At 39.2% G+C, this 16,564-nt stretch overlaps 3 protein-coding genes across 4 annotated transcripts; 2 read left to right on the top strand and 1 right to left on the bottom strand.

Moving 5' to 3' along the window:
- The first annotated feature begins 5,379 nt into the window (after positions 1–5,379).
- syf2 (SYF2 pre-mRNA-splicing factor) lies at positions 5,380–8,917 on the top strand. The gene is made up of 7 exons (XM_077620984.1): positions 5,380–5,514; positions 5,796–5,894; positions 6,135–6,260; positions 6,544–6,661; positions 7,339–7,429; positions 7,941–8,039; positions 8,613–8,917. Exons 1-7 carry the CDS (start codon positions 5,497–5,499, stop codon positions 8,776–8,778), a joined length of 717 nt encoding a protein of 238 aa, XP_077477110.1. The 5' UTR covers positions 5,380–5,496; the 3' UTR covers positions 8,779–8,917.
- Positions 8,918–10,929: 2,012 nt separating this feature from the next.
- Positions 10,930–14,137, bottom strand: rsrp1 (arginine/serine-rich protein 1). 2 transcript variants are annotated; one of them, XM_077620727.1, is made up of 6 exons: positions 13,918–14,137; positions 12,834–13,165; positions 12,688–12,764; positions 12,441–12,607; positions 11,367–11,438; positions 10,930–11,301 (listed from the first exon to the last, which is right to left on the bottom strand). In XM_077620727.1, exons 2-6 carry the CDS (start codon positions 13,160–13,162, stop codon positions 11,137–11,139), a joined length of 810 nt encoding a protein of 269 aa, XP_077476853.1. In that variant the 5' UTR covers positions 13,163–13,165; positions 13,918–14,137; the 3' UTR covers positions 10,930–11,136. The 2 variants fall into 2 exon arrangements, with proteins under 2 accessions (XP_077476853.1, XP_077476850.1); XM_077620724.1 differs by having other exon boundaries at positions 12,688–13,165; positions 13,918–14,136.
- Positions 14,138–14,614: 477 nt separating this feature from the next.
- On the top strand, positions 14,615–16,067 carry mgst3b (microsomal glutathione S-transferase 3b). The gene is made up of 4 exons (XM_077620728.1): positions 14,615–14,837; positions 14,949–15,071; positions 15,292–15,364; positions 15,586–16,067. Exons 1-4 carry the CDS (start codon positions 14,712–14,714, stop codon positions 15,684–15,686), a joined length of 423 nt encoding a protein of 140 aa, XP_077476854.1. The 5' UTR covers positions 14,615–14,711; the 3' UTR covers positions 15,687–16,067.
- Positions 16,068–16,564: the final 497 nt, after the last annotated feature.

Here is a 16,564-nt window from a genome sequence, read left to right as displayed (position 1 = left end):
ACCCCAGCCAACAATGGGCACGTTGAGGGGCACACCTTAAATCGGTGGCCAGCCAATCACAGGGCACAAGGAGACAAAGGAACCCAATCATATCTACAGCCAATTTAGGGCGATCAATTATCTTAGCAGGCCTGTTTTTGAGGATGTGGGAGGAAATCAGAGCCCAGACAGAACATGCAAACTCCATCCACCTGGGATTGAACCCTTAACACCAGAACTGCCACCCGGTGCACTAAACACACCCCCACCAGGATGCAATTTTGATTTATTTATGTTTGAATACAATATTTTAATCTGGAATGTGACTATTTGTCAACAGGGGGTTGTGTCGTGTTTATGGAGGAGCAGGGGACCATTTTTTGTTGTTATATGCTGTTATATGTTATCATTAAACACTGATCATAACCAAAACAAAGATAAAATAGCAGATTAAAAGCATCGTTTAGAAACTTACTCGGGTCGGCAAACGCGACAGGAAACGCGACGCCATGTGGACGAGGACCAAAACCAAAAGGCTCATTTGGGGCAGGCAAAGGCTAACGAGCCAATGGATTTCAGGTTCGTGACATCAGAGGGATCCGATTGGGCGACGCACAAAAGGCCAGGTGGAAGCCACGCTTAATCAAAGAACTCCGGAATAGTTTTTTATGTCCCTGGATCTCCTCGTGATAGTTTTTGTTTCGAGTTGCTTTTCTTGCACAGCTGTTTGTCCTGGGGATCATCAACCTTTATCAATAGCGCATTGTTGGCTCAACTGAGAACTCCAGTATTGCAGAAGAAGAAAATCATTTTTTTTACCGTTACACTTTTAATCCCTTCTCATGGGAAGTCTCTGCCCTAAAGGCTATCATGGGGAGTAGTGGTTTTCATTATTATTTTTTCACCCCTCAGTGCATTGATCTAAAATAGGAGCTTTGGTTGTTTTGGCCAAATAGAAACCAAGAAATGTTTTGACTTTTGAAGATTGACTGTCTCGTGAAAATGGCTCTTTTTACGTTATATTTCACACAAATGCAGTAAGTTTACTTGTCAAAAGAATCAGGGAAATGTTTCCCTCTTCTGGTTAATAGTAGTATAACACTTAGTCCATTACATAGTTTCAGTATTATGATATTGGAAATGGGAGATACTGCACACTACTGTAATTTGTGATACAATATTTTCCCTAACCCTCTGTAAAAAAATATTTGTCCTACTAAAACTATTAAAATCTACTCAAGTGTATACTTCCTTCTTCTCGTCCCACTTGGCTACCCACTTATTAGCCATCCCAACTTTTTATGGCTGTCCTTAGAGTTGATATTGTTGTTGCACTTTTGTTTTGATCAGTAATTATGATCATAAAGACGGCGGATCGTTGCATTGGATGACAACTCGGGAGACGTCCACGCGCCCGCAATGTACGAGCGGCGTCCCTGTGGTCGCCGCTAGTGGAAAAACCATAATGGCCTTTAATTGGAGGTTTAATTGGATGTGGTGAGGGCAAAAGCATGGGCTACAAAACGGGTGGTATTTGAGTGCACAGATACGCGGGTCTTCTGCGTAGTGAGTTGTTGACAATCACCAAATTGACTTCCCCTTCTTTCCCATGAATGGGAAAAGAAGCAAGTGTACCGTGTCAAATGCTAAACTTTATGGAAGATATATTATTAGGGTATTTTAGCCTATGGGAAAAGGCCTCAACTAGTGAGTCTAAACGGCATATAGGTGGGTATTTGTATTGAAACAGAGATACTGCAAATAGCTCAATGCCCTCTGGAAATGTAGTAAAGCAACACAAACGCAAGCATCAATAGGAGGCATTTTGTCTGCCGGAATGACTGATAATCTGATGTGAAGAGCCGTTCCGGATGAAAATATGTTGGAAATATTAAGAGATTCTCTTTGGAAAAGCTAACTTTGGCAAATGAGAGCTAGCCTAGTTGTTATAATCTTAATAAGATACCCAAATAATATGATTATGTTGCCGAAAAATAGGCTCCGGCGACCCTTGTGAGGTCAGAAAATGAATGAATGGGAAAAAAACTTTCTATTCAACCAAATTATTAATAATTGCTTTTTTAGCATGCTTGTGTGCTGTAAATGTACTTATATGGAGGATATGTTGTGATTTTCTATAGCAGGGGTGTCAGACTCGGGTTGGTTTGCAGGCCGCTTTAACGTCAACTTGATTTCACGTGGCCCGGACCATTTTAGATATAATATTGAGATTTTTTTTTAATAAATGGATTAAAAGAACTGGATTAAAAGCCCTGAATATTCAGGTTTTTATAGATCTAAAACAATGTTTATTTTAGCTTTTTTATATATATTTTTAGATTTTACAAAATGATTTTTGAACTAAAAACACAAAAAAATGGATTAGAAAATGACAATTATTGATTTAAAAGGGGGAAAAACAGGAAATTTAATATACATCTATACTCTTCATTTTAATTTGGTCCTAAAACAGAAAGTCGGCACTCATGATTTACTTTCCCGGGCCACACAAAATGATGCGGCGGGCCAGATTTGGCCCCCGGGCCGCCACTTTGACACACATCTTCTATAGGCTTGAGTCAAGATTAGCACAGAACTAGGAAAATGGATCAGAATTTGTATTTTATGCTTGCAATGAAAGAATGGTCCAAAATGGCCGACCAATCTTTGAACTGAATCTTTCTTCATTTGAAAATGAATTTCAAAGGGAGGATTCATTAGTCCACTGTAAACTTTTCCATTTTCTCTCAAACCCCAGAAGTTGGCGGCATGTCTGGAAGCAAATTAAATATTTTTGCCTGGTAAAATCTGCAACAATTAACCGTGTCCAATGACAAGACTTTTCCAAAGTGTTTAGTAGCAGCCTTATTTTCCAAAAGTAATTTGTCTCCCAGTGCCACATAAGTGGTCAAAGTTCTACAATCATCAATTTATTCCAAATGTAAAGCATCTTGAAGATAACTCAGCATTCGACATGGATTTTTTTATTCTGTTTTAAATGCACTCATACAAATACAGATCATAAAAATACAAATTAAATCAGCAAACAGCACGGTGAAAAAGTGATGACCACGACTGCCTCACAGTTCTGAAATGGAGGTTTAAATCCCAAATCGGTCCCAACCTTCCCGAGTGAACTTTACATGTTCTCCCCCTGCTTGTGTGGGTTTTCTCTGGGTATTCCAGCTTCCTCGCACATCCCCTAAGCTAATCAATCGCTCTAAATTCCCTCAATGTGCTCCCTGATTGGCTGTCAACCAATTCCGAGTGTCCCCCGCTTACTACCTTTTGGTTGGGACAGCCTCCAGCACCCCCGCGGACATTGAAATGAAATAAAAAAACAAAATGAGGACCCCAAAGGTTGAAATAAATCAAATCATCCCCGGTCACGGTCCCGTTGGCACCACACTCGGTTTAAGATGGACAAAAAAAGACGCCATCTTGACGTTCCAGTCATGTCTGCCGGACTGCCCACGCTAGCTTTGACACGTTCACACAAACGCAAACTCCCCTGAGTTTGTGGTTCCTCTAAAAATGACAAGAGGCTGTAGTCAGCGTGGCGACACTTCAGGAGGAGTTCCTCATCTTGGAGAGGCATGTTTGCCTTGGCCTGGAATTAATAACTTCATTTAGTGCGGAAATGACAGGAATAGTAATTAAGGAAATGGAATGATTTTATTGGCCATGGTGTTTGTATTAACTTCCAGATGTCAAGCAGCTGCTTGTGCAGTAAGCGCCCAAATCCCCAACCCCCCACGTCTCAATCTGGATCAGATTTAATTAAGAATAATTGAACAGCACCAGTCAAGTCAGTCTACGATTGGACGCAGATTTTTTTTGAACGCGATAACTTTTCCCGCATTTAAACAAGTGGTTTTCAAAAGTAAAGTCTGTGCTGTTTTCATGAATGTGTCCCTCAAGTGCAATTTATTTGCAGATATTATGTTACTTGTGAAGGTAACATTGAAGAATGACTGTTCAGCAATTTTGGGTGGCCTCGGCAAGCACATGTGAGATGCATATCATACGCCATTAAAGTTCACGATACGATAAATGGCGGTGACATTATTCCCACATTCCGTTTATTGCCTGGCACAAAGCCTCCATGCGTTTAGAATTATTATCCTGAGAGTCTCCGCTCTTACGTTTGAAGCTTGTATATAATGTGCCAGACTCGTATACAATACAAAATCCAGTAAATTTTGACATTACATAAATTGTGCAAATGACGATTGAGATAAATAGATGATAAATTTTCCAACTCCCACTGTCTTTCATGTTAAATGTTGATGACTTGCCCATTTTTTGGGGTCATTTTCCACTTTTAAAATCAGGGCACATTTTGTGATGTTGTTTTTATTTATTTATTTTGTTTTTAATAGACAAAGTGAGTCCATTACTGTAGCCAAAGATGGCTGTGATGTACTCCCATCTGGTTTCCAGCAAAATTCATCACTCCATTAACAATGCCTGTGATCTCAAGGACACTTTAATCTGAGACTATAACCTCCATTTAATTACATCCTGCAAAAGAGCTCTATTAGTGCAATGCAATCAAATGCGGATTGCATCCATTTGGCAACTCAAATATGCTCAAATGGCTCTTGAAAGTGTTTACTTTTCTCGGCGCGTCGTCTCGTATTAGAACGCTCATGCATGTGGTCCAAGAATATCATTAATACATATGTTTTGTCTAGGCTAAAACTTATTTAATTGCTAGGATATGTTTTTTTTTTTTTCTGGGTCTTCAGTAATGCATTTCTGTCTTTTGGTATTTCACTGTTTTTGAAATTGTCTTTATTTCATATTGGAAAATACATACACAGAGATAATTTCCTCAGTGAATAACAATCACAGAAAAAAACAAAGGATCAGTGTAAAAATTTGAATTAATCACTGGTTCAGTATTTTTTTTAATTCAAATAATAACTGGAGTTTAAGGAAAGCTTCATAAATCCTATGTATTTCATTTTAAATTACGTATTAGGATATGAGACAAAATTATTTAATATTTAATTATTTATTTAATGAGGAATATGATCAGGATAAAAAGAGTAACGCTAACGTCATTTGGTGAAGGGTATTTTATTTTTAAGTGAAATATAATGAATTTATAACAATCAAAATTATACAATATATATTAAACGTGATTGTGTACAAATCATGTCAATTTACTGTTGTTATTGTTATTATTATTCACCCGAGCTAATTCCTTATTTATAATAAATACGTAATATAAATCCATAAATATAACCATTGTGACGTATATAATCATTGACCAATAGAGAAGACGAGAAAGCAGAGGAAAGAATTAGGGGGCGGGACATAGGACGTGGGACAACATTTTAAAAAGCAACTATGGATTTATTTTCATTAATTCGAATAATTCCACAACGTAATCAATAATCAACTGTATGAATGACCCACATTCGTTTAATAAAACTTAAATAAAATAAAATCTTATGTTGCGCAACTTCCGCTCACAACTTCCGGTTTTTCTTAACTCCGAACGCGATCATGGCGTCATGTATTGAGGTTTGTGTTTTTCTTCTGTCAATTTACCCACCTTTGACAATACCGATTGTATTGTACTGATGTTTTCTTGATAGTGGCGATAATAATTACATTTTAGTGATATATATGTACTTAATGGGTCATGATTGTAAGCAGTTTGGTGTCGTGACTACGTCGCAATGCTAACTGCTTCTGAACTGGCGTCAATATTCACACACGTCCTCTTCCTAAACGATCTACAAGTACTATACTCAATATGTATTACAGTTTTCATATAATAATGCTCACCGTATATTTTTCAGGAGAAAAGTACACCAGTTGAGGGGGATCTGACTGAAACCCCTGCTTCTTCAAAAAGAGAAGACAGACTTCGAAAGTTTCGAGAATTACATTTTAAACGGGTACAACTTCAGTATATTATTATTCATCTATCACACAAAAACAAACAAATAAAACATTTGTTTACCTTTGGACATGCTTTTTTGATCATTGAAAAATGCCTGACTCATATGTAGTGTGTGTATATATATTTATATACATACACACACATGGCTCACAAGCCGCATGCGGCTCTTTGCTTCTTATATTTTGTATTTACTCTGGCTCTTTGCATTGTTTCATAATTCTCTTATTTTTCTCAGAATGAAGCTCGCAAGCTCAATCACCAAGAAGTTGTGGAGGAGGATAAAAGGCTGAAACTACCCACTAACTGGGAGGCTAAAAAAGCCAGACTGGAGTGGGAAATTGCCGAAGATGAAAAAAAAAAGGTATGCCACACGGGGGTCCATCATTGTCCTTTTTTGAAATTCTAAATGCAATCATGTCCATAATTACTACAACACCAGCAAAATTCTCGTCCTATACTCCAATAAGACGTCACGGAATTAATATGCTTTAAATGGAGATTTTTTTCTTCCTGTAATTGTATTTACTTCCAATACATTTTATGACAGATGTAGCAGAACCGCAAATTGTGTTGCTCAAGCAAAAATCTTGTTTGTGCAATATTTAAAATTTTTCACTTAATATCTCATTATATTTTTTTCAAAGGCTTGTGCAGCCAAAGGTGAAGACTACAAACGAGTGAAACTTCTCGATATCACCGCCGGCGATGCGGAGCGGTGGGAGAGAAAGAAAAAGAAGAAGAATCCTGACACCGGATTTGCAGGTATTGTTTTACTTAAAACGGGTTGGACTGTACAAAAAAATGGATGTAGGGCCATATTCCAAAACCAAATAGAACGGCACCATCATAGCCGCTAACACGTGATGCTAGCTGTACTCATCACTATTCATGTTTTGATTAAATGAAGCAAAAGGCTTATTAATCTACCCCTAGAAATGCCACCTTCGAGCTATGCGTTGTTGCTAGCTTGCTATATCGCAGATCCTTCCTCCCATCAGTGTATATGTATATATATATATGTGTATATGTATATATATATATGTGTGTATGTATGTATATATATATATATATATATTTATACATATATACATATATATACATATATACATATATATATACATATATACATATGTATATACATATATATACATATATATATATATACATATATATATTTCAGCAACACGCTTATTTATTTATATATTTATTCATGTATTTATTAACTTACTTATTACCTATCTATTTATGTCTAAAATGCCTTTCCTATTTCTCCATCCTCACCCTCTTGCTACTGTGACAACGAAATTTCCCAAATAGTTATCCAATCCACTCCACCCATTAGCACCAACAAGTCTTGGTGTAGGTACTAGCCTGTTACAACTGTTGAACTCACGTCAATTGTTTTTCTCTCTTGTCACATGACCTCCCTTTGAACCCAGGTTATGCCGAGGCCCAGTTCAGGCAGTATCAGAGGCTCACCAAGCAGATCAAACCGGACATGCAAAACTACGAAAAACAGCGAGAGGAATGGTAAGTGTCCGCTATTTACATTCATCATGGGTGAACCACTAAAAACTGAGGATCATGCCTTTTTTTTTTCTTCAATCTGATGAAAAGATGAGCACATTTTTGTTCATGTAACCATATCTGCTCAACCCTAATCAATCCTAAGGATTTAGCTCGGCTTAATCGCCGCGGTATTCTTTCCATCACATGCGCACAAAGTACATCTTGTACACGAACGACCAGAACCCAGTTTTTAGCCCGAGGATACTTTCATCCCGACGCTACGCCGTCATTTCAAGAATTCCAACTCCAAATCTCCGTCATACACACGAGGGTCAAAGAAAAGCCCGGAGGCTTTTCCTGCCTTTTAAACGTCGCCGCCCGCATGCCAAGCGTGAAGGATGCACCGGCTCATTTTGCCCCTAGCGGGCGATCTCACAATGGCGGCATAGAGAAGGCAGTTGGGGGATGCTAAAAGGCCGATTAGCAACGGCGCTCTATTTCAAATTTCTTTTGCTTTTTTTTTACCCCGCAGCGGCGAGGACTTCCACCCCACGCCCAATAGCTTGATACACGGCACTCACGTTCCTTCCGAGGAGGCCATCGACCGCCTGGCGGAGGACGTGGAGAAACAGTAAGTTGCGGTTAAAAGCCGCCAGAGTTGTCCGGCGTTGACGCCGATAGCCGTCCAATCGGTTTTAGTCGCGGTGACGGTGGGAGGGTTAATGAACAAATTAGACTTTTCAGAATCCGGCTCTAAAGGAGTGGTGTAGCGCACAATATGGGCTGCACAAGAAGCTTAAATTTGCCCTACATTGCACTTCTCAGCCTTAACACTAGAGGGAGCAAGTTACTTAAGTAGAAACCATGTTGGTATAACTGACATGTTAACGCAAATGATAAAAAGATGTGTAGAATTTTGTTCACTAGCGTAAATTGAAATATTTTGGATGATCCTTATAGTTTTGGATTAAATTGTTGCTCGGTAGCACGTAGCTGGTTCACTTCTATTGACGGATAATGACGTCAAATCTAGTTCAACTTGGAAAGCCGATATCATGGCCAACTATGATGGCGATAGACGTCCAATCCAATTTGACTCCTAGTCGAAATGCGCGTTTCGAAGGGACGGTTCTCGGATTCGACTGTTTGCATCATTTTAATCCGCGTACTCGAGCGCTAAGATGCTGTTTTGTCGATGGCGCAGGATCGAAAAGCGCTCCAAATACAGCCGACGCAGGGCCTACAACGACGATGCGGATATCGATTACATCAACGAGAGGAACGCCAAGTTCAACAAGAAGGCCGAGAGATACTACGGCAAATACACGGCGGAGATCAAGCAGAATCTGGAGAGAGGCACTGCCGTTTAACTTACCTTGGAATCCTCAACTCTCGAAACCGAATTCAAGTCAAGGGTTTGTTTTTTTTCGCTGCCATTTATTTAGTGGATGTTGTCTGTATCGTATAAGGGCGCCCTTTTTAAATAAACGAGTAAATCACTTTTACCGAGTTGAGAACACAAGTTATTTTGTGTTTGGCATGTGGTCTCATGACTGACATTTTGAGCGTGAGAATTGACTAGCATCAGAAACATGGAACCTCGAGGCTCGCTGGATGACAAATTCTCGCTGACAAATCTGTTTGATGTAGGTGCACTGCGGTGATCAGCAACAAGAGCGTAATTCAATTCATTATCGTCTACCCCATCTGCGTTTGACCAACTTGCCCCGAAGCGGCGACACAAGCCGAACAGCCTTGTGACTGCTAAAAATTAATGGCGGGTCATTCTCATGCCCCACTCATCTAAATCTGTTTAATAATGGAACGGCACGCCATGCTACCTCTTGCGGGGGCACGTGGAGTTGACTGACCTTTCTTTCAAAACAGTGACATGACTTTTCTGCTCAATATTCAATACTTACAGCAAAGATGACTCATTTACACAAGCGTTTCATCACATTTTATTCACAACCTTCTATTAATGTACCTCAACGAGATGTCTATTTCAGTATTGTGCTTTTTAACAGCATAATTCATTGAAATGTGACATTTTGGAAACTGCATGATAGTTGGTTTAAAGATATCAGCTAATCCTGAACAGTTAATTTAGTAGATAAGTGGCAGCATGGTGGATAAGTGGTTGGCCCGTCCACCTCACAGTTCTAAGATTGAGGGTTCAATCCCCTTGCTGTGTTTAAATACCTAATTACATGGCTTAAAGTGAGGATATTGCAATGCTTAACAGCAAATATGGGTAAATGGCGAGCCTTTGTGGACACGATGGAAACTGCAAGATTTTTGGCTGGCCAAATTTCATGGTTGCAGTTCAAAATTGTGGAATTAATTCAAGGTATGACACATTGATGATAGGGTGGAAAAAGATTAAAGACTAGACTGTAGTCAGTTGTCTTGAGTCTTTGCAAGGGCAGGCTTTAATCCTGTGTATTGTTATGGAGTTCATAGTTCATTACTAAAAGCTTGTATACTCGATTAACACTAAAATTTTAGGACAATGGAATGGGGAGTCAACTTGTGGTCTGCAATTATCCTCCTACAATCAAGACCCGTTATGCCTGTATATACAGTTTAACTAATGCATATATGTATTTTCGTTGCAATGTTTTGTCAGCATTGGCTAGACAAATTACCACAAAATGATAACTATTACCGTAATTACTCGAATATAACGCGCACTCGAAAATAACACGCAGGTATAACTTTGGGCCAAAAAAATCTGGAAAAACGCAGTACTCGAATATAGTGCGCACCTAAAATTTCCCGCTGACGAAAATCAGAAATCTTACCTTTTTTTCTTCGTTTCACGATTGTTTTGTTCAAACAAATTTATTCATTAGAATCCTTCAAATGAAAAGTTCCTCTCTCTCTTTGTCTGTCCTCTCATACATCTCTTCGTTGAGAATCCTATCAACGTCCACGCTTCCTTCATCCACTTCCTCTTCCTCCCACAACACATCATCCGATTGGCTTTACGAGATGACGTAAAATCCGTGCGTCAAAGTGAGTTTGACAATGCTTTTTTCGATCGAAAATTTGTAATTTATTTTAGTTATTGATTATAACACTGAACTGAGAGAGGGTGAACTGAGACGGGTACGAGGCTAGAGGGGGGCAGTGGTGGTCTCGGCTTTACGAGATGACGTAAAATCCGTGCGTCGGCTTCACGAGATGACGTAAAATCCGTGCGTCGGCTCTACGAGATGACGTAAAATCCGTGCGTCAAAGTGAGTTTGACAATGCTTTTTTCGATCGAAAATTTGTAATTTATTTTATTCAATTCAATTTCAATTCAATTTATTTGGCAAGAAAAAGCACCAGGCTAAGGGCCATGTAACAAGACACAAAAAAAAAAAAAAAAAATATATATATAGTTTTTGATTATAACACGCACCCCCAACTATTGGAATTAATTATTTTGCAAAAACCTGCGTGTTATATTCGAGTAATTACGGTATTTGTATGACGAATGACATTCTTTGAGAAAAAAACAAGATGGACACAAGTTCCCTTTTCATCAATAAATACTTTATTTGATTGTACAGGAAAAAAAATGCAGGACTAGGGGGGGGAAAAAAAAAAATCATCCCACCTGAACGATTCCTTCACTTCCTCCAAATTATATCTCAATTCATCTGAAAGAAAACGCGACTATGAAACAACTGCTTCTTATGTACAAAAATATTTACAGTGTCCTTTTGGTGTTTCCATTTCTATTTGGACTTTTTGCGGCCTTGTTTACGTGCCCTGGAGGACTGGCTGCTCGCCACTGGAACCCAGTGGCCGTAGGGCATGCTGCTCTCGTAGATTTCCTCTTGGGGTGTTGTTACCTGGACCGCAGCGGGTGGTACCAAGATGGTCGGCTTGGCCACACAATTCTAGGGAAAGACAACAAATTTTAATTAAGACCACCTATAAAAAGGCAATTCCAGAAAGGACTTACATTAATGCTGAAAGTGATGGTTTTAATAGTCATCTTTGGGCTGATTATCATGGCCTCCACTTCACTGCTCTGCTACAAAAAGACAAGAAAAGCAGAGATAGTTAGATTTCAGTACAATTACATATTGGACTTTAAACTTTAAGTCTAACGTGGCTTATGGAAAGCACTTGAACGGCTTAAAACCACATGCACATTTATTTACTCTCACTGTTGTCGCAACCAACTTCTCGGCAGACGCCTCCTCTACCAACTTATCTTTGGCATATGGAGACGACTTCTTCATCTGGTCTAGTTCTCTTGACAGGAATAGTCCCTATAAAGCTCACACACGCCCGCCCGCGCTCCATCAGCAGGCGGTGGCTTCTGCTAAATAATGACGACCCATTTCAACTGCAAACCATAGATACATTTGTCATGTCAACACAGTGCTGCCTGTAGGAACGCAGCCAGTTAGTCCTCTAAAAATATCGTTTCACGGTGTACATTTCACCTATGTGTGCCATTTACGTGCACTAATCCAGGACAAGAATCTTCAAACAACCTTTTACGCAAACTTATTGGCGTCACACCCAAGTCACATGACAGGCTTTTACTCCCAGGTGCCGATGAGTGAAGGAGATCGCTGTCATGTTATCTACGAAGACAGGAATAAATACAGAAAGTATGTGCATTCTCGCAGTGTACCAAAAAAGGTCAATGCAAGAAACAGGGAATACATCACAATGTAATGACTCCTGTATTGGCAATTTCAATTTTATATTGTGTTGACTTACACACACAAAGTGGGGGTTTCCCCAAATGTTTTTGCCAGGGCCTTTAAAGCCAAAACTGGCTCATTCAATTCATAATCATGGCTATAAATGGTTGTAGACCATAATGTTACATAGTACACATCAGCCTCATTTAGCTTATTTGGCTATTTCCACTTGTATTTTTTTTAAAGTGCTGTCGCTGATACAATACAGCAAGGAATGCCTTATATTATTGGCAATGTTTTTTTCATAACTTACAAACTCGATGATGCCTGACCAATCTTACGGTTCGTGTGACGCATATAGCAAAGCTGAGACCCACCTGTGGCGACATCCTCTCAGGACGCGGTCTCACCATTGGCAGCCCCCATTCAGGCTCCTCAATTTGCTCAGTGAGTATGGGTTTCACACTCTCCGGAAGCTCCAGTTTCCCCACTCCGAGCAGTTTCATGGCATTGGTTTTTGCAGCTTTCAAGAGCTCTCTTTTATCTAAAAGGAAAAACCAGCAAACATTAGCGTGTAAAATACACGATATCAATGCAAAAAATAACTGGTCTGTTAAAAATTACCTTCCAAACTCAAGTTGGCTGCACTCCCCGACAATCTTGAGGGGCTCCTATGGGATCTGGATGGCGATCTCGGAAACCTATTAAATCGGGCACGGGGCCTGCTGTATGTGGACCTCGAACTGGGGCGTCTCCGGTGGCTGCGATACCTGTCCAGTGAGGGCGAGTGACTGCGGGATCGAGAGCGCGCACTGTGGCGGCGGGAGGAGGAGCGGCGGTGGCCGTCTCGCCGGTGACCGCGACAGTGGGAATGTCTGTGGCAGCGAGGATGAGAGCGGGACCTGGAACGAGAGGAGGAACCGCCGCTGGATGAAGATCGGTGACGGTCTCTATCGCTGCCGATAGATGAGGCAGGGCTGCTTTCATAACTATTCCTGGAGATGTAGGATGAGGGGCTGCCCTGATCAAAACTTCCACTTTGCCCATCATTCTGGTGAGAAACGGCCATTGTGAGGTGAGAGTCTTCTCCTTTGGTCATCTTCTATTTGGAAAAGGGAGAAAAAAACAGTGATTTATTTATTCGTCTCCATTAACCAAAATTCACGTCACGCACAAAGTCAAACTTGGATGTTCTGTTCGGGGGAAAAGGAGAAACAAGGCAGTAAACTAATACTAATGCGCCTCTTCCGACAAATGCTAATAAACTTTTGAGCAGGCCTGTACAGGGAGAAAAATCCAGGTTACGTAAGCTAGCATTAGCCATAGCTCTAAACATGACGTGTTTCTAAACATGACGTGTTTCGTAACTCTCTGGGCCGTGTTTGTGATACTATTGGACCGGAATACAAGCATTTAAAAACATTTAAGTCAACTCCGTAAAAAAACGACACGGAAATTCACGAGTACAAAAAACATCTGAGCCAGCAGTTTTCAAACTGGTCTGTACCGGAAAATTCCAGGTTACGCAAGTTAGCATTAGCTGTAGCTTAAAATGGCGTGCTCGTCTAGAATACATTTTAAAATAGATACATACAACATTTAAACAGCGACACGAAAATCGACGAATACAAATTGCGACTCTGACCCAACAAATTTTCAACTCGTCTTAAGCTTTTTATCAGGTCTGTATACGGAAAAATTCCAGGTTACGTAAACTAACATTAATTCAAAACATGATATACTTCCAATGTTCTGGCCAGGTTTTTCCACCAGAATACAAACCAACATTAAAAACCAAATTCTTAACAGTGACTCGGAAATTCACGATTATAAAAAAAAGTTTGTGACTCTTACCCAACTGTCGCTTGAGTTGCAACTGTAGCGTATCAAGGTGACGACGTTAACAAATACACACTGTAATCACCTTCCACAAACTAAGCGATAAATTTAAACAATTAATTGTTGTTTGTGATTGTCAATATAACACGAGGTACGCAGTCGACTTGCTGGTGTCCGAATGAAACCAGACTCGTTGTCAACCGAGTTTAACGAGATCTTGTGGAAAATTCCAGTCACGTGATTCTCCTTTGTGACGCCCTCTTCTGGTGAGATCCTGGAAATTATTTAAAGGCGTCGTCATAAATAAAAATAAGCACGTCACTCAACTTCTAAATAGATATTTTACCATTTTCACTTCAACGCGCGTCTATAAATACTATATTCGTCGTATATATTGTCTTAGTCTACCGAAAAATAAGTTTATAGTACACGCCGAACCGCACAGGACTTGACGAATTCACGTTTTGGGGTTTTTTAAAACGGGAAGTTACCAAATAATGTGAAGGATGAACATATTTCAGCCTGTGTTAAGGCTTCGACATAATTCAGAATTAAGGTGACATTCCACATTTAAAAAACAAAAAAACAAAAAACAAACAAAGCCGATGGAATGTCTCGCGATAAGGCCCGGGATACGCCCAGGCCTCGCGAGTTTACAATCTTGTTTTGTCACTGTGCGTTATCGAACGTCAGATCTCGCGATATCTGATACAGCCGACTTAAATAACAACGCGATCACCGTACCTGGCTGCTACTACTCGAACTTCATCTCTTTGCGATCTGCTAACGAACCTAAAAATTGACCAGGCATGGATATTCTGACTGTCTTGCCTTCCAATTTTGGCTATGTAATATTTATTTACATCTACAGCTGGATTATGCTTGCATATCTAGCGGTAAAAGTTGGAGGAGCCAGGAAGAAGTACGACATTAAGGTAATTGTTTTTTTCTCCATTATGCGAAAAAGAGTAGAGTTGCATTTTGTTGTTTGTGAATAAATGTCATATTTATTTTGTTATGGAATAATGACATGACTTTTGTTGCAGTATCCTACAATGTACAGTGACAAAGAGCAAGTTTTCAACTGTATCCAAAGAGCCCATCAGAACACCCTTGAGGTTTACCCACAGTGGCTTGTTTTCCAGACCATTACAGCCCTCGTTTATCCGGTTTGTATTATTTATTATTATTTTTTAAAACTATTTTAAGACATTTGTCAGAATCTATTGACTCTAAACGTCAACCGTGCTGAGAGGCAAAAGTTAATGTTTGCACTCTGACCCGATTTCTAATGATAACGGCCTCAAGGCAAATGCACTGTCACAATGACAAAGCACATTTTGACTGCTCTGAATGGTGATATTATCTTTTTTTATTTCTTTTCTTTAGTTATTAGCATCTGTGTTGGGAGCTATTTGGGTTACCAGTCGGTTTTCATATGCCTGGGGCTATTATACTGGAGGTAAGTCTGATATTTGCTTATTATTATGTTATATGATATAAACTAAAAATGAACATTTGGGTTATTTACTTAGCAAAATTTAACTGGGATTGCTAATTTTACAGTGTTCCTGAAAGATTTAGAGATGAGGATACGTAATTCAAACATATTACGATTATTATGTCAGTTTAAATTGAAAAAAAATCACAACAAACTGTGAAATGCTGTCTCTTTTGTTACAGATCCTGCTAAGAGAATGAAAGGTGCCTATGGATATATTGGATACTTTGGTGTCATCATTCTGTCCATATCTGTAGCCTTGCAGTTGCTTCGGGTTTTTTAAAATCACAAAATATTCCTTTCCTTTGTTCAGTTATACTGAAAGGCATGTTGCTTTAGTATGTTTGTAACATGGAACTGTTGAAAAAACATCTTGTAGTCGAAAAACAATGCACTATGATGACTGATACCAAAATGACTGTAAATTCACAGGAAAAGACAACACCTTTGTCATTTGTAAACATCAGAAATAATATTGTTTACTTCCAGTGTGTAACAGTGGAGAACATGTAAATAGAATGCAGTTGTGACATTTTTAAATGATCTGCATACTTTAAGCAACCATTCTTCTCTTGGATGTTTATACCTGGTGTTGTCTTTCACTTTAATTAAAGTTTGTTTCTTGTATTAGACTGATAAAATCAATAAAACTGCTTGCTCTGTTGCTTGTGAATGTTGTCATTTATCTACATCACCAATCACACCTTGACATATTTGGAGACAATTTTTATCTATTGAATGTGGCTGTAGCTGGCAGAATGAATCTTTAAATGATCCTTACTTGACCAATTAAATCTTCCTGTACTGATATATTGTATACAGTACAGTAGAAATAAGTTCAATTATAATTAAATATATGTTCCAAAATAGTAAAACCTTTATTGATGTCTTTAATTAGAAAGTTCTTATATCTCGGTTGAGTTGTGACCAATGTGGATCCTAAAGTTCTCGTGTAGTTCACATGACGGCTGAAAATACAAAGCTGTAAATACCAGGAACTGACCTGGAAAAGACCACTAAGGAAGGATCAACTAAAAACCCTGTCTGGTCACTAAGATCAACTCGAGACAAGGACCAGGAACTACACAATGTTTGGATTACACTTGTTTTTATTATTTCAAAACCGTGCTAGATTGATCAACTAGATTTTATATTAAAAGA

The sequence above is a fragment of the Stigmatopora argus genome, chromosome 15, assembly GCF_051989625.1.
Source record: "Stigmatopora argus isolate UIUO_Sarg chromosome 15, RoL_Sarg_1.0, whole genome shotgun sequence".
NCBI classification, from domain to species: Eukaryota; Metazoa; Chordata; class Actinopteri; order Syngnathiformes; family Syngnathidae; genus Stigmatopora; species Stigmatopora argus.
This window is presented reverse-complemented; position numbering and strand designations above follow the sequence as displayed.

What these genes read in the sequence shown, in the direction of transcription:
- syf2 (XM_077620984.1), top strand. An exon ending in GAGAATTACATTTTAAACGG is followed by an intron (nt 5,895 to 6,134) that starts GTACAACTTCAG and finishes TATTTTTCTCAG; the next exon opens with AATGAAGCTCGCAAGCTCAA. An exon ending in CCGAAGATGAAAAAAAAAAG is followed by an intron (nt 6,261 to 6,543) that starts GTATGCCACACG and finishes TTTTTTTCAAAG; the next exon opens with GCTTGTGCAGCCAAAGGTGA.
- rsrp1 (XM_077620724.1), bottom strand. Translation starts at nt 13,162, where the DNA reads ATGACCAAAGGAGAAGACTCTCACCTCACAATGGCCGTTTCTCACCAG. An exon ending in AGCCAACTTGAGTTTGGAAG is followed by an intron (nt 12,608 to 12,687) that starts GTAATTTTTAAC and finishes TTTTCCTTTTAG; the next exon opens with ATAAAAGAGAGCTCTTGAAA. An exon ending in CCATCACTTTCAGCATTAAT is followed by an intron (nt 11,302 to 11,366) that starts GTAAGTCCTTTC and finishes GTCTTTCCCTAG; the next exon opens with AATTGTGTGGCCAAGCCGAC.
- mgst3b (XM_077620728.1), top strand. Translation starts at nt 14,712, where the DNA reads ATGGATATTCTGACTGTCTTGCCTTCCAATTTTGGCTATGTAATATTT. An exon ending in GGAAGAAGTACGACATTAAG is followed by an intron (nt 14,838 to 14,948) that starts GTAATTGTTTTT and finishes CTTTTGTTGCAG; the next exon opens with TATCCTACAATGTACAGTGA. An exon ending in TTACAGCCCTCGTTTATCCG is followed by an intron (nt 15,072 to 15,291) that starts GTTTGTATTATT and finishes TCTTTTCTTTAG; the next exon opens with TTATTAGCATCTGTGTTGGG.